This window comes from Topomyia yanbarensis, chromosome 2 (genome assembly GCF_030247195.1).
Source record: "Topomyia yanbarensis strain Yona2022 chromosome 2, ASM3024719v1, whole genome shotgun sequence".
Classification (NCBI taxonomy): Eukaryota; Metazoa; Arthropoda; class Insecta; order Diptera; family Culicidae; genus Topomyia; species Topomyia yanbarensis.
Genome location: NC_080671.1, coordinates 174317040 through 174333850, shown reverse-complemented (window position 1 = coordinate 174333850; position 16811 = coordinate 174317040). Strand labels below are relative to the sequence as shown.

General features: G+C 36.7%; 2 protein-coding genes across 2 annotated transcripts; both read left to right on the top strand.

The window, feature by feature from the left end:
• The first annotated feature begins 5263 nt into the window (after positions 1–5263).
• Positions 5264–6908, top strand: LOC131678548 (uncharacterized). Its single transcript, XM_058958761.1, has 5 exons — positions 5264–5590; positions 5650–5979; positions 6067–6181; positions 6254–6378; positions 6435–6908. The coding sequence occupies exons 1-5, from the start codon at positions 5483–5485 to the stop codon at positions 6759–6761; spliced, it is 1005 nt and encodes a 334-aa protein (XP_058814744.1). The 5' UTR covers positions 5264–5482; the 3' UTR covers positions 6762–6908.
• An 8507-nt stretch (positions 6909–15415) lies between these two features.
• Positions 15416–16607, top strand: LOC131678547 (cytoplasmic dynein 2 light intermediate chain 1). The gene is made up of 2 exons (XM_058958760.1): positions 15416–15667; positions 15723–16607. Exons 1-2 carry the CDS (start codon positions 15518–15520, stop codon positions 16605–16607), a joined length of 1035 nt encoding a protein of 344 aa, XP_058814743.1. The 5' UTR covers positions 15416–15517.
• Positions 16608–16811: the final 204 nt, after the last annotated feature.

Sequence of the window (16811 nt, the reverse complement as noted above, 5' to 3'; positions counted from 1 at the left end):
TTAGTAGGTACACGCTCGTTTAGTTATCGCTCATCACTTTTTCACAAATAAAAATTTGTTCAAATATTTATAATAGTTGAAGCTAGAGTTGTAGTGTGTAAAATACATTTTAATTGAAAGAGTGGATTTGAACAACCAGCATGCAGAAGATTTCGGAAGAGGTGGATGCTGAAACTGCAATGAAGTTGCGAGGTAATATTCACGTTATATTATATATATATATATATATATATATATATATATATATATATATATATATATATATATATATATATATATATATATATATATATATATATATATATATATATATATATATATATATATATATATATATATATATATATATATATATATATATATATATATATATATATATATATATATATATATATATATATATATATATATATATATATATATATATATATACTGGAAAAAAAGTGTAAGGTTTCAGGTTTCTCATGCCATGTGCCAAATTGTGGGAAGATGATTCCTGGACACGTGGATGAATTGAAGGAACACTTCCGGTTGGTACACAATTTGAACACCAGCAAAGCAGCCGCTCAACCTTTCCTTTGTTCAGAATGTGGTTCACTGTACCAGAGGTTTAAGAGCTTGAAACGGCACATAGAGAGTGTTCATCCACTAATTACAGAAAATTCTACAAATATTTCATACGACCATGACGCTGTTGAACAAATTCAAAATAATCATCCGGAAAATATGCTCGTAGATGATGATTATCTGTTGAGAATAACGAATACCATATTCTTTAAAACGGCGCCGTCGTTGGATGAAATTACTAAGAAAATTAGTAAATTCGCCACAGATTTGCGAAAAGATGTATCTCTTCCCGAGACAAAAATCAAAAAGTTCTTACAGGTTACCTCGAATCTTATAGAAGATTACGAGTGTTACATGTTGAATCTATTCAGAGAATTTTTGAAATCGAAGTCGATCCCATTAAACGATACCGACGCTTTGAAATTTATAAACGACGCATCTTTGGATGGAATTTTTGCAGACGTAGCTTCTCCAAAAGACAACCTAGCATATTTGTCTGGAGTTGCGGGTTGTGCTGTGCCAAACCCTAGGGAACAAGTCTTGGGAAGAACTAGAATCACTAAAACTGTCCCTGCGATTACCAAACTAGGCAAAAGAAAAAGTGTACAAATAGTGAAAGACATTGCTCACTATATTCCACTAACCAGCATTTTAGCACTGGTTATGAAGAATCCCGGAGCTCGCAAGATGATAGCAGAAGAAGCAGTGAATGACGATATCTTGTGCGGTTTCAAAGATGGTCAACGTTTCAAAACACACCCGTTCCTGACACGGTTTCCCGATGCATTACGACTCTCGCTTCATCTGGACGATGTCGAATATCTGAACCCTTTGGGATCACGCAAATCAAAAAAAAAAACTTACCAATTTCAGTGTTAAAATTGAGAATCTCCACCCCGCAATTAATTCATCCTCCAACAGGATATATCTAACGCTTACCGTTCGCTCAAGAGATGTAAAAAAATATGGCTACAATAACGTTATGAAACCGCTGATTCAAGATTTGCGTGAGCTTGAATCAGATGATGGTGTTGTAGTACAATATGGGAGTGAAAAGTTTACGATGAGGGCAGTTCTAGTGCATGTTTTGGGGGACACGCTGGCAATTCATGAAATTTTCGAGTTAATGGGGCCCCAATCAAGTCTATTCTGTAGAATGTGCTATGCGACGCGTACTGCACTTCATTGTGGAAACATTGGTGATACCTTCCCTCATCGCACTGAAGAAAGCATACAAGGTGATTTAAATGCTCTTCAAAGCGGAACTAAAACACCTTCACAATGCGGAATCATTCGAAAATCAGCACTGAATGAAGTTAAATATTTCAACATAGCGGAAAATAACACGTTTGATCCAATGCATGATCTTTTGGAAGGCGTCGTCATGGTCGTAATCAAATGTGTTTTGAACGAAGCTGTAAATATCCATAAAGTGATAACGATTAGTCAAGTCAACCAAATTATACAGCATTACGAATACGGTATAACTGAATCGGCTGATAAACCTACCGCTAATTTTACTTGCGAGAAGTTAAAAGCACGTGGACATGTCAGTCAGCTTCGCAATGTTGGCTTCTCCTTCGAGCATTCCCTTTTATGTTCAACCAGATTCTCGGATTTAATTCAAATTTATCATCATTGCTTAGAGCTCTCATGAAAATAACTTATTATAGTTTCTCCAATAAGCTAACATTGAATCAGAATAACGATCTGGAAAACGAAATCGAATGTTTTTACAAGTTGTTCAAATCCTGCTTCCCTGCCATCAACCCTACCAATAAATTCCATCACATCTCTCATTATCCCTACATAATTCGTCAGGATGGGCCAGTTGTTAATCATAGTTGCTTACGCTTCGAAGCGAAATTCAAGGAGTCGAAATCTCAAGCGAAGACATGCAACAATTTCATCAATTTAACAAACAGCTTTGCTAAGCGCCTGAATCTAGCACAGATAACCACTATTCTTGACCATTCATACGAAATTGGTACGGTAGATATCGTTTCGTCAAAGCACATACACAAAAAATCTCTAAGTAATTTACTCCTGATCCGGGATCTACCAGATTCAATCAAATATATAAACCATATGAAAATAAATAACACAAGCTTTCGGCCGGGACTGATAGCGAAATACCAAGTATGCAACGAAATGTCCTATGGTTTGATAATAGATATATTGCAATCGGATAATCAAATTGTTTGCCTAATACAGCATCTCGAATGCGAATATTGTTTACAATACAACAGTTACAAACTCAAAACTGACAGTCAAGTTATTCGCATATCACACAAGAACTTGCAAACGAAAAAAACATACAACTTATGGAGTATATACGGAGATTCAGAAGAAAACTACTATATAAGTTTGAAATATGTAGATAGTTAGTAGGGAAATAAACTTGGAAATAAATTTATAATAAAATAAACAACAATCAAGAAGGTAGTGCAAACAACTTGAGATGTCACTTTAAACCTTTATATATACTTATTCGCTCTTTTCAGCCCAAAAAATAAACGATCAGAACCTAGTTCTGCTCAACGATGCCGACCTAGTTGAAATGGGGATAATCGAAAAAGGATCCCGTCTAACAATTCTTAACATAATAAAAAACTATAGTTCTGAAGCTAATCCGACCAAAGATAAAATTGATGAGACTTCCACTAATGTTCAAAATTTGGTAAACTTTCTACTATAATTACTGTAAGCGCTTGTCGTACTATACATATTTAACGTTTTCAGATTAACCGTTCGACATTCGAAGATGACGCAAAATTCCGAATGAAAATTTTGTATCCAATTTTGGATCAAGGGATCGTACCAGATAAGGACGGTTTAAATCATCTTACACGAGTCGCATGCAAGCAAATGGAGACTCAAATAATGGACGGTCAAAGGCAAGTAGAAAGTTTTATTTGTTACTCTACTAGTGCATCAAACTATAAACACTCCTTAAAGTGTGATAGAATGAATTGTTTACATTGAACCGCACGAGTCTCTCCGCTAGAGCAACCTTGCGGCGAAATGCGCAATGCCTATACATATTTATAGGGCTTACGGCCAATTTCTTTATCCTCGCTTAAATTTTAAACCGGGTTCACCAGTACGTTTAAACCTGGTTAAGACGTTAAGCGAGAATGAAGAAATCGGCCCTTAGTAGTCCTTCGAGCAAATATGCAGGTGATCTAACACTGTCTATGAGCAGAGAAAAGCAATGCCTTTCGTTGTGAAGCTTCTATTTCAAAAAACATCGTAGTCAATCAGTATCATGCATTATTACTTCATTGAGCCTATGAAACTATGAAGTATGCATAGTAATGAAGCACGGCCAAACAACTTCACTTCTGATTATAAATGTAAAGAAATGTATGAAACACAGTACAAACTGCTAGAGGAAACCACATAGTTATCAGTTCTTCGCATCCTGATTTCAATATTGACCATTCTTTTCACATCTTCAATCTGGTTCGATTTATAAACTTCGGCATAAGAACGTACATGCGTCTTTGACGGTGGTACTTAGAAAGCGTAATTCGTCATGTTCCGGCACAAAATTATAAAGACGACCGACGACGACGAATTATAATAACTTAAACATTTAAGGCTCAAGTTACCTCAAGGCTTGGTAGTATGCGTAAGAAAAATTGTGTTCAGCTTTGCCACCAGATTATCCATTTAAACCTTTTCAAAACTCTAAAAGAAGAATATCAGTCGATTTATTAGATCATCACGATTCAATTCATGCAAAATACCTGCTGGAAAAACCATCGGCTTAGCTGGATGGTGCTTTTGAAAAAGTGGCTGTGATTTTTTATCACACTACCACACCGAGCTGGGGTACGCACCACAACTGCGCAATGAAAAAACCACAGCCACTTTTTCAAAAGCACCGTTTAGCTAAGCCGATGGTTTTTCCAGCAGGTATTTTGCATGAATTGAATCGTGATGATCTAATAAATCGACTGATATTCTTCTTTTAGAGTTTTAAAAAGGTTTAAATGGATAATCCGGTGGCAAAGCTGAACACAAATTTTCCTACCCACACTACCAAGCGTTCAATTCTAACACATGCTTAAAAAAGGTAACTTGAACCTTAAACCAACAGAATTTAAAGGTATACAATTTCTGTTTATAGCGAGCGTGTTTATTTGTTTACATATACAGTTCAATCGTAAATCGACCAAAGGGTCTAACTAAGCCGCAATGTCGTTGAATCGAGCAACAGCGATGCCAGATTTACAGACTGTGGACAGATTTGCTGCACTGAGAAACAAAAATATGCAGAATTAGCATACTTTCATTCCCGTCTCTTTTGCTGTAATTCTCGACGAACATATGATTACGGCCTAAAAGCCAACCGTCAAAATCCACTTTGAATGGAAATTCCAGACAAACCGTTACTAGTCGAACACAGCTCACAACAGTTTATGAAAGAGAAAACTTTTCTCTTTCGTTTACTACCAACATCTGTGATTGGCGTGTAACGGTTTGTCCGGAATTTCCATTCAAAGTGGATTTTGACAGTTGGCTTTTAGGCCGTAATCATATGTTTGTCGAGAATTTTCTTGCATTTTCTAGCATATACTTCTAGTAAATATTCAATGAGTGGATAGGCCGAATACGTCCAATGCACAAAATTTGCAGCAGAAGAAACGAGAGGCAGATCAAAAAGTATGATATCGGTGATTAAAAAAAAATTCTGCGTTTGCCTGGTCCAGACATTTACAGACTTTTAAAACAGTAATAAACTGACCGATTTTCTTCAGAAAATAATAGATGTGTCCCAGCATGCAAAGAATTACGAATCAAATACCGTTCATACTTTTACCATTTAGATTTTTTTAAGAAATTTAGAACTTAATCTTTCACGGAATCTTTTTGGTCTTTTTCGGAGTAACGAACCAATGATCTCTAAATGCGCAGGTATCCTTCTGTTGATCAACAGCATGCGGCAGCTGTTCAAATCGTAAAATTATTTCCACAACTTAGTAATACGCGAGTCACACCAACTGCTCCTGATGAGGTTTGTTATTCTATGCTTATTTAATTTCTCTAATATAATTATAATTATTTTCATGCTAGTCATTTTTCTTTTGGCGCAACGGAGGCAAGGAAAAGGGTGCTCATACTGGCATGATATTTCATCGCATCCGGAATGTCATCAAACAGCTACCTGCAGAAAAACATAAATATAATCGAGGAACTATGCCTGTAGAAGAGTCCGTTTCAACTGAACTTGTAGAGCGGGCTCAATTGCTCCGAGTAATGCTTGCATCGGCATCAGTAGCAGAACATATTTGTGATGAAATGGACCGATGCTTTCCAGTCCTCAAACTGTTATTAAAAGAAAAGAAACCCGTTAATGATATCTTGGATATGTTTCCACACCTGTGTTCATATGAAGGATTGGTGGTAACATGTTTATTTTTTATTATTTACTATTTCACTTTATGGTATTCACGGAACATATGAATATTTATATCATATCACTTTTTCTAGATTCGTCAAATGTTTGAGAGATTGTATCCTAACAGAACAGAAGGTCTCAAAATCGAGGATGTCTTCTCTCAGTGTCTATCTTATTCACCGTCCAGATTCTCTAGAGTAGAAGATGGTGAGATATAATTTTTTTAAATTTAGCCCAAAGGTCTGTCATAAAATTTTAAATTTGTAAAACTATTCACAGATCACATTCGAGGATGCTTGAGAATAATTTCTCATATGCCAATTCGCGGACAAAAAAGAACGCTGGTAGGCTGTCCAACTGTAGGCGAAGAACATTCGGCTTCAATTTTAATTCGTTGGATTGGGGTAAATGCAATATAATATACATAAGGTTAGATGTAATGATTTTATATCATCATTAGGAGTGCTTAGATACATACGTGGCATCCCCCGCAACTGATTCCAAACTACACATGGTGTGCGTAGCAAGCCCGATGAAAAGAGGAAATTATGCCGTCATTTGTGAGAAAAAAGTTATATTCGAGACTAACAATTCTATTCATGCAGTGGAAATTTTATTCAAATGCCACGCAGTTCTCGGAGTGGAGGTGCCACCTAATTTTAGAATGTTTTGGGACTTTCTGGCATGTGCCATATATAATATAATTCCGCACAGTCAGAGGACAACTGTGAATAGACTCGTCCAAACTTTTATTGAAGTTTCCCGCGCACGTATTGACAACAAATAAAAGGACAACTTTTTTATACAATACTTACTAAAAACCATAAAATTTAATAAACAGAAGTTTCTTTAATTATTATTGTAAAAATATTCCATAAGAAAAGAAAGACTGCATTGTGTTGTATCCAAAACAAAATTTTGACGGCCAATTTCTTCACTGGATGTAAACCGGTTTAGTTCCAGTTCAAATGCAACAATCGATCATGAACCAATTTAAATAGGAATCGGTTGTTGCATTTCTTCTTACAGAAACCATTCAGAATTGCAAGTCATAATCCGGATGTTTCTCAGTAAAGGTCAGTCAGAAATGAGCCGGAATTCCGGCTGGCTCCAGTCAGTATTCCGGCTCCAGTGACACAACCTATTCTAACTAGAATCGGTTGTGTCACTGGAGCCGGAATACTGACTGGAAACAGCTGGAATTCCGGCTCATTTCCGGCTGAACTTTACTGGGTTTTAATGAAATATTGCACTCATAAATTGGGTAATATTCTACCCAAAAACTGAGGAATTACAACTGGCTTTGTTGTCTACTCAAAAATTGGGTAAGCTTCTGCTCATAATATGAGTAAAAATCGATCAATTTTTGGTTTTGTTGAAGTTCTACTGAACCCAAAATTTGAGTAATGTTCAACTCAAAGTCTGCGTAATAATTACTTAATTTTTGGTTTTGTTAAATTTGTACTGAACTCAAAATTTGAGCAATGTTGAACTCAAAATCTGAGTACTAGTGAAGCACTTTTGGGTTTAGTGTAGATAATATTGTACTCAAAAACCGAGTAATAATTACTCAGTTTTTGGTTCAGGCTGGCTTACTCAAATTTGAGTAACTCCGGAATTACTCAATTTAAGGGTTGTTCCACTTTATCTGGAAATGGGTGGGATTAAACTCATTTTTGAGTAACTTTTTACGAGCGTGTATAATTAGAAATGTCAAAACTACGTTCGTACTAACGTTGTCATATTCTCCTTTTTTTTTTTTTTTTGGTCATGATAACTGTCAGTTATGAGGCAACTTCTAAATTCATGTTAGGATGATTTTTCTTCAGCTCGACAACAATTTTTTTTTTAACGCTGGCTTGAATAGTAAATATCGAACCCGTTTGTGTATGATGATTCCACCATCTTTATCTCAATACATCAAACCTGCTTGCGTTTCAAGAGTTCACCTACATTTTATTTCAATTTCCTTAATTTTAGCGAACCCGCTTACTCACGGCGAAACCGCCCGATGTATCATGTAGCGACTCCGCTCTCTATGTTATAGCGAACCCGCTCTCTATGTTATAGCGAACCCGCTCCCTATTTTATAGCGAACCCGCTCTCTGTTTAATAACGAACACGCTTGCTCGTTACGAATTCATCTTCTGTTCCACTCTTGACGTACAGCGAACCCGCTCTGTTCTGTAGTGACACCGCTCTCTGTTCAATAGCGATCCCGCTATTTATTTTATATGCTAATGGCGAACCCGCCTTCCAATTTATTAATACCGAGTCATTATACACACGGCGAACCTTCCCTCTCTGTTAGTACACTCCATGTCATTTCTTCCCTGATAACATAATTAAATCACGTAAAATTTACCTTTTCCCATTAATAGAAAACGTAGTTTTATTCAAAATTTTAATAAAATATTATTCGTGATGAAATTCAAACAAAACATCATATTGCATATTTTATTTCAGTGCATGTCAATCGCCCAGCTCTATTTTATATTACCTACCTGACCATCTCCGCATGTTTTGCCATTGAATTATGCATCACTCATACATAACCTTATTCTAATACGAACTAAGCAATTTGTTCTTGCTGTTTCACTTTGATTGTTTTGTTAACTACACATTGTTTTCATCACAACACACGATCCACGTAGGTACAGAAAGCAAAATAAACACATGAACACAACATGAAATATATTTTATCCCGGCTGATAAAAAAAAAACTTACGAATTTAGATCGGCATTTTTTTCCACTTTAAATCTACTCTCTGCGGGGGCCCCGTTTCGCTCTACCATTTCCAATCGCGATGTAAAAATGCAAATGATGCCCGTCATTTCGTTTCGACAGAAATTTTCTGTTTATACAAGCTTCGTGGAATATAAAATACTTACATTTTTATTCTCGTCGCCAATGTGAAAAGGGAAAGTTTCGGAGATTACTCTTAACTACGCACTTCACAAACGGTTCTCTTTTATTATTCTCGTCCGTATCACACAACACGTCTACACACACGCTATGCTTGCACTCCTCTGAGTTCACCGTTCACATTTTCCATTCCGTTCCTTATGTTCTACACTGGTACAAATATTCACTCGGAAATCCCAAGATGCCACACCACCATGATGTTCAAATGATGTAAAACATATTAAAATTGATGTAACATTACTCTAGTTTGCGGGTCTGGATCATTAGTGATCAATCAAAGCAGCTTTGACCACATTGGCCACCTATGACAGTTCATGACGCCCCCGGGGAACCCGCCAAGTTCCTAAGCTAATATCACACCCATTCCCCAACGAATTCTTTACCGATTTTTACAAACTTGATTTCAAATGAAAGATACAGTAATACCATTGACTGCTGCTGAATTTCATTCGGTTCTGACTCTTGCTTCCGGAGTTACAGGGGTGTTAGTAAGGATACACTGGAATTTCCCATATAAATCGGTACAATCGTAATACCTCAGAGGCTAAAAACTATTGCAATGGTCACCAAATTACTTCTAATCGCAGATCTAGATCACTGATTGCCAATCAAACATTCTTTGAATATATTGTCCACTATCGACGATTCCGGAATTCCGGGCATATTCCACAATTAAAGTCACATCGGTTTTTCGGTGATGACTGGACCGATTTTCTCAAACCAAGTCTCAAATGGAAGGCAAAATATGCAGTTGAGTATTGCGTCGCCGATGCCTTCCCCCCGCCTTGCCCTTACACCTCCCTCCTTCATTACTCCCCTCCCCTTGGACCACCCTCACGCCCGCATTTCCTTCATCCACCCCGTATACCGAAATAAGATGAAGAATTTCGCATCCTCCACTCCCACTCTATTAACCCCCCATTCCCTACACGTTCAAACCCATTCCACCAACCTTTCCAAATTATAATCACATGAACATAACATTGAGCTCATGCTTATTAAGCTAATTAAATGTTATTCTTTTGCCTTTCTCATATAGAAAGGTTATGCAATTGCTCCAAAAACCGACTTTCTAACCGAGGCCCGGAGGGCCGAGTCTCATATAACATTCGACTCAGTTCGCCGAGATCGCAAAATATCTGTGTGTATGTATGTGTGTATGTATGTATGTATGTATGTATGTATGTATGTATGTATGTATGTATGTATGTATGTATGTATGTATGTATGTATGTATGTATGTATGTATGTATGTATGTATGTATGTATGTATGTATGTATGTATGTCCACATCGGTTTCTCGGAGATGGCTGAACCGATTTTTACAAACTAAGATTCAAATGAAAGGTATAATATTCCCATAGGTTGCTATTGAATTTCATTTTCAACCGACATCTTGTTCCGGATTACGAGTTGAAGAGTATGGTTACAAAACAAAATTTGTTGATTTGTCCACATCGGTTTCTCGGAATTTTGTAAACCGATTTTGAAAAAGTTGATTTTAAATGAAAGGTTCATCAGCTTCTGTTGAATTTTGTGTTGATCCAAGTTCTGGTTCCTGAATTACAGGGTGATACGTACGATCACGCAGTGAATCCCGATTCTAACGAATTCTGCGATGAATGTAAAAAGGTGAAATTTTTTCCAAAATGTAAACACAACTGTTGAATTTGTAGATCTAGGTCACCAACAGTCATTCAAAGTCTCTTTGGCCACACTGGCCACCATCCAAATTCAGATTAACAGTTATATTGGTTTCTCGAAAATGGCTAGACCGATTTGATCAATTTAGTCTCAAATGAAAGGTGTTGCGTCCCCGGAAACCGATATTAAATTCCATCTCCATCCGACTTCCAGCTGCGGAGTTACGGGTTGTGGAGTGCGATCACATAGAAAACTCCGATTCAAACCGATACCGCAATGAATGCAAAAAGGTGCTCTTATATATACTTACCAAGTGTAATAAGAATGAAAGACATTTCCATAATGTTATATTGTAGGAACCAGCTATTAAATTTTAGGACTTAGCCAGTTTAGGACTTAATCAAATAAATCACATAAGAAATCAGCGACATTGCTATTTAGATTTATTAATGACAAATATAGACGAAGACTTCTGTGTAACGGAATCACTTACTCCCTTATGGAAGAATGAAGCTTATCATACAGCCATTGAGTTTTCTATATTCTTGCATGTTAACGACAGACCTGGTGATAGTGAATTTGAGGAGGTATTTGATTACGAGTCCGCTAACTATGAAAGCTTGAGGCAAAAAATTAATGCAATAAACTGGCAAATGATTTTAAGAAATGAAGAAAATGTTGAAGCTGCCGTAGACATCTTCTACAAAATATTATTTGAAGTCATTCACGAAGATATACCATTGAAAAGAAGAAGGCGTCACTATAACTCAAAACATCCCATCTGGTTTAATAGAGAAATCAAAAATTTAAAAAATCGTAAGCAGAAAGCACACAAAATCTACAAAAAATACAACAGCGAAGATAACTTAACAAACTATTTAAATCTATGCGATCAATTGAACCTTGCCATTGATATCGCGTTTGAAGAGTACAATGCAAGAACAGAGCGCAATATAAAAACTTGCCCAAAAAACTTCTTTAATTACGTAAAAACTAAAATAAAATCGGATTATTTCCCAACAGAAATGCATCTTGATGGAAAGGTAGGCGATAACTCAGAGGAAATCTGCAATCTTTTTGCAACATTCTTCCAGGAAGTTTACACTACATTTTCAGAGAAGGATCGAGAGCGTGAATACTTTTCATTCCTCCCAGAACTTTCAAGAGATATTAACATTAAACAGATAAAAGTACATACAATCATGGATGCCTTAAAAAACTTGGATAGCTCTAAAAGCCCTGGACCTGATGGCGTTCCACCGGTGTTTTTAAAAACTTTGTCAATAGAACTAACCGCTCCTTTATTTTGGCTTTTTAACATGTCTCTAGAATCAGGTTGTTTTCCTAAAACATGGAAAAGCTCTTTCCTAGTTCCAATTTTTAAAAATGGTAAAAAATCCGATGTGCGTAACTATCGTGGAATAGCTATCATCTCGTGCATTCCCAAGATTTTCGAGGCGATTGTTAATGAAAATTTATTCCACCAAATCAAGAACAGAATTACCCATGTGCAACATGGTTTTTTCAAAGGGCGTTCTACAAGTACAAATCTACTCGAATTCATTAACTACACATTAACAGCAATGGATAACGGAAACCACGTTGAAGCTCTTTATACAGATTTTAGCAAAGCATTTGATCGCATCGACATACCCATGCTACTTTTTAAATTAGAAAAAATGGGGTTTGAGCCAGGACTTCTTACATGGGTACAATCATATCTTACAAATCGTGAACAAGCTGTTAGATTTAAAGGGATAAAATCAATCCCAATTCAAGTTACATCAGGAGTCCCTCAAGGGTCTCATTTGGGCCCGCTATTCTTTATTTTATTTGTTAACGACATTTCCTTCATTCTAAAAAATGTAAAAGTTCTTATATATGCTGATGATATGAAACTATTTCTAGAAATAAGAAATGGTGAAGACTTTCAGAGATTTCAAAACGAAGTAAATATATTTTATACATGGTGTAATAAAAGCCTGCTGAAACTGAATGTAAAAAAATGTAATTCCATAACATTGAGTAGAAAGAATAATATACAGAACAATAGAATCTTATTAGGAAATCAACAAGTAGAAAAGTGTGACAGAATAAGAGATCTAGGAGTTATTATAGATTCCAAAATAACATTCATAGATCATTATAACACAATAATTAACAAAGCAAACAGCACACTAGGTTTTATTAAACGCTTCTGCTATAATTTCCAAGATCCCTACACAATAAAAACATTATATGTAGCCTATGTGCGTTCAACACTAGAATATTGTAGTATAGTTTGGTCGCCTTTTTCAGCAACACATGCAAACCGGATAGAATCAGTACAAAAGCAGTTTTTGATGTTCGCTCTTCGTAAACTAGGTTGGACTGGACTACATTTGCCATCTTATGAAGCACGGTGCATGCTAATTGACATTCAAACCTTGAAAGATCGTCGTGAATTTTCTATGGTATCATTTGTAAACGACATTGTATCACATCGTATTGATTCAATCGAACTTTTATCGAAACTAAATTTTTATGCTCCTTCTCGACAACTACGTAACCGCAGCATCTTTTGTACAATTCGCCATCGCACTAATTACGCCAAGTTTGGCCCTTTAAACCAAATGATGAATATTTACAACAAACATTGCGAAAGCATTGACTTCACTATGTCGAAAACAAAACTTAAGCAGCAGTTTAAAGTAAACCAAAATTTTAACTAGTGTTAAGTTAGTTTAATAATTATTGTAAGAAACCGGTCTACATCTGATTGACGACTTGAAATAAATAAATAAATCATAATTTGGAGAAATCAGAAAGGCACAATTGCACCTCTAGGTGGATTAAAACAGGTTTTTCAGTTCAATATTACCGTGGCTGTTTTTTCTTCTTCAAAATTTTAGAACTCGAATAATGATTTATTTTCCTGTATATAGTTGTCATGTGATGTACAATAATAAAATGTAATATATGCATTTAAAAGCTTTTAATGAATATAAACAGCGCACACATTCTCGTGATTCATGATTGAGAAAGGCACAATTGCACCGCTAGGTGGATTAAAATAGGTTTTTATTAAATAGGTGTGGGCTGACTACAAATCAGCATTAAAGCGCAAACTTGCCCATAACAAAAGGGAACTAAATGCGACCGGCGGAGAACCTAACAAGTTGATTCATCTATCTGAACTGGAGGAACAGGCTGTGCAACTCACCGGATTAACAGCCACCGTGGATGGAATATTAGGTAGCTCATCACAAAGTGCTCCAAAGACACCCAATAAGGAGAATGTGGGCAACAGCAGCTCTTCCGATGAATCCGCTAGCGGAAATAATGAGAGTGGCCTTTCTCAGCATTCCCCGGGCCAAACTAACAAGGCAAACTACCGGCAAACTGGTGGAAATTCAGGTTAAGCAACAGCAACAATTTCACGTTGATGTCAAATCCTTCATGAGTAGCTCGAACAAAAAGTTGGACGATCTTATTCATTACCAGCGCAAATCAGCAAAAGCGTTGATGTCGATTGATTCGATTTTTAAACATCAGTCAAATGAACAGCATCGTCACAACAAAGAAATGGAAAGACTTACCATGGAGAAGCTGAAACATAAAATTCTCGATATGCAAAACGCTTATGTTTCGGAATCGCAATAATATTTTGAAACCCTAACTAAACAATAAAACACAATCTAAAATAATTTTTATTTAGTTTGACAAAAATTAACAAATATTGAGAAGACATTAAGGATGGTTCAACAAGTTTTGCTGCCGCTGCAGTCAGTCTAAAACCGTGATGGTCTCTAATGTATTAAGAAATCGTTCACTAGGTTCATGACTGTTTATCGTCAGAATCAGAGCTCAGAAAAATTGACATCGCTGCATGAACTTGAAAGAAAACGAAATTCAATTCATGCCCGCTGCGATGAATGAAATTTTTTATTCGTTTTCATCGTCATTCGTTGTCCCGACGCAGCGCTTTCAGGTACGGACATGTTCGATTTCAGAAGAAAAATGAATTTTATTTCTATGCTAGCTCTGAGAGGGATTATTGAGCAAAAGTGCACCAGATATAGATTACGCAGTTCACTTATGCTCGAAAATGTAGAAGATGGTAACTTCTGCCTTCAAACTGTCGACATAATAACAAATGAATACTTTGGTTGGTGAATGAATTTATATTTCCTCTGCACTCAAGCATTCGATTCTGCATGAAATTTCAGTCAGTTGGAAAGTGAATGAATGAGGGAGGCGTTGAATCTGAATGTCGGTTTCAGTAAATGCAAGCAGAAATAGGTAGCTGATTTTGAATTTTCGTAGCACTGGTCAGAATCACAGAGTACGAAGACTCCTCAGACCTCCTTAAACTTGTGTATCGATTTAGTTGGCTATTTTCGGCAAATTTAAAAATAAGAGAAACGAAAGTAATGAAATTAAAAGACGAATAGTTATTCCAGAGCGAATCAGTTTTAAACTTGCAAAGAAAAACTATGACTAGGCAAGTTCATATGGAAATGTGAAGAATCTTTTGCCTTGTGCTAGTAGAAGTTGGGCATTGCACCCATGGCTGCCACGTTAATAGAACATATCAGTCAGGAATTAGTAGCGTTTGGCTCGTTCCTCATGTTGATCGGAGATTTGTTTTTTTCTGTTGTCCGCCCAGTATTGTTTTTATCTGTTTCTACATCGTAGTAGTACAAAAAGAGAAAAAGAGATAGACCTATTATATTAAAGTTTGAAATTGTGTAGCACCGACTACACCGATGTAGGGCAATGTCAAAAACAAAAACCCGTTTCACGAGCGGGAATACAAACGATGGGCTAGGCAGGATGTATTCGGTCGCTATGACAGCCGTACGTACAAACTTTATGCTGGTCGATAAGGACGCCGTTCAATCGTTCCATGTCGCCTTGGATCAAGGAACTGTACATGATTTTCTTGTAATTTTTATAACTACAAACAGTATTGCGAATACAGTTGGCTGAAAATGAGTGAGCTCAACTCGATGGAGATTGATATCAGTGAGACCATTCAGGACATTGCAATAAAATTGGTTTCAGAGCAGATGAAGAACGAATCACGTTTGACGGCGGGACCCAGTGAAAGGACTATTTTCGTTCTCGGAAGCAAGGGAGCGGTAGGACGTTGTTTCGTTGGCTTCTTTAAAACAATCTAATAATTTCTTCTTGCAGGGAAAATCTACACTAATAAATAAATTTTTAGATCGAGATGACGTCCCGCGGCCTACCTTAGCATTGGAGTATTCTTTCGGGCGTCGAACTGCTTCCGGACAGGGCGCACAGAAAAATATCTGCAATGTGTGGGAGCTCGGCAGTTTGGTGAATTCCAACCAACTTATTGAAGTTCCTGTTCGATCAAATGGGCTCACTACGTTTTCCGCTGTAATAGTGCTGGATTTGTCTCAACCAGATCGCTTGTGGACAGACCTGGAGTGTGCTCTTAATGGATTGAAACAGGCCGTTAATAAAAATTGTTCATCACATGATTTGGTTACTATGCTAGAGCTTATGAAACAAAGGGTAGGATCAGATCATGCTGATTTAAATACGCTAGAAATTGTACCGTTTCCAGTTGTAATTGTTGGTGGAAAATATGACCTGTTTCAGAGTCTAGACTCGGAAATCAAGAAACACGTCTGCCGATGTCTAAGATCCATTTCCCATGCAATTGGAGCAGCTCTAATATTTTACACCTCGAAGAACACTGCGTTATCGAAAATAATTCGTGACACGATGAATCATTTAGGCTTTGGCAGTCCCTCTAATCCTTTTAAATCTACAGCTACAGATCATAACGGACCGGTAGTGATTCCATTTGGGGGTGATTCATGGGAAAGGATCGGAGTGATGCCAACTAATTCGGAGCGAATTGGAATTAACTACAGTGCCCAAATACCACAAATTGGAACGGAGCAAGTCGCGATACCCGATGATCCCGCAAAGGATGTTGGCTTCAAGGAGAAGGTAATCGATGATCTGAGAGCACAAAAAGACGAAGAACTGATGCGGCTACTGAAGGATACTGAAATTAGAATGAAATTTGAAACAGTACAATAAACTACAGCGTTTGAAGTGTATTTTTAATTTTTGTAATGTAACTGATCAGTACCTACATATTACCTATTGTTTTACACATCATGAGGAATGGAATCCTGATCTGTAACTGATCTATTGGTTGCGATCTCACATTTGTCTATCCACATCAATTTCAAATACCTACATGAAAACATTTCAATATAAACTCATTCCAGAGTTTTGAAA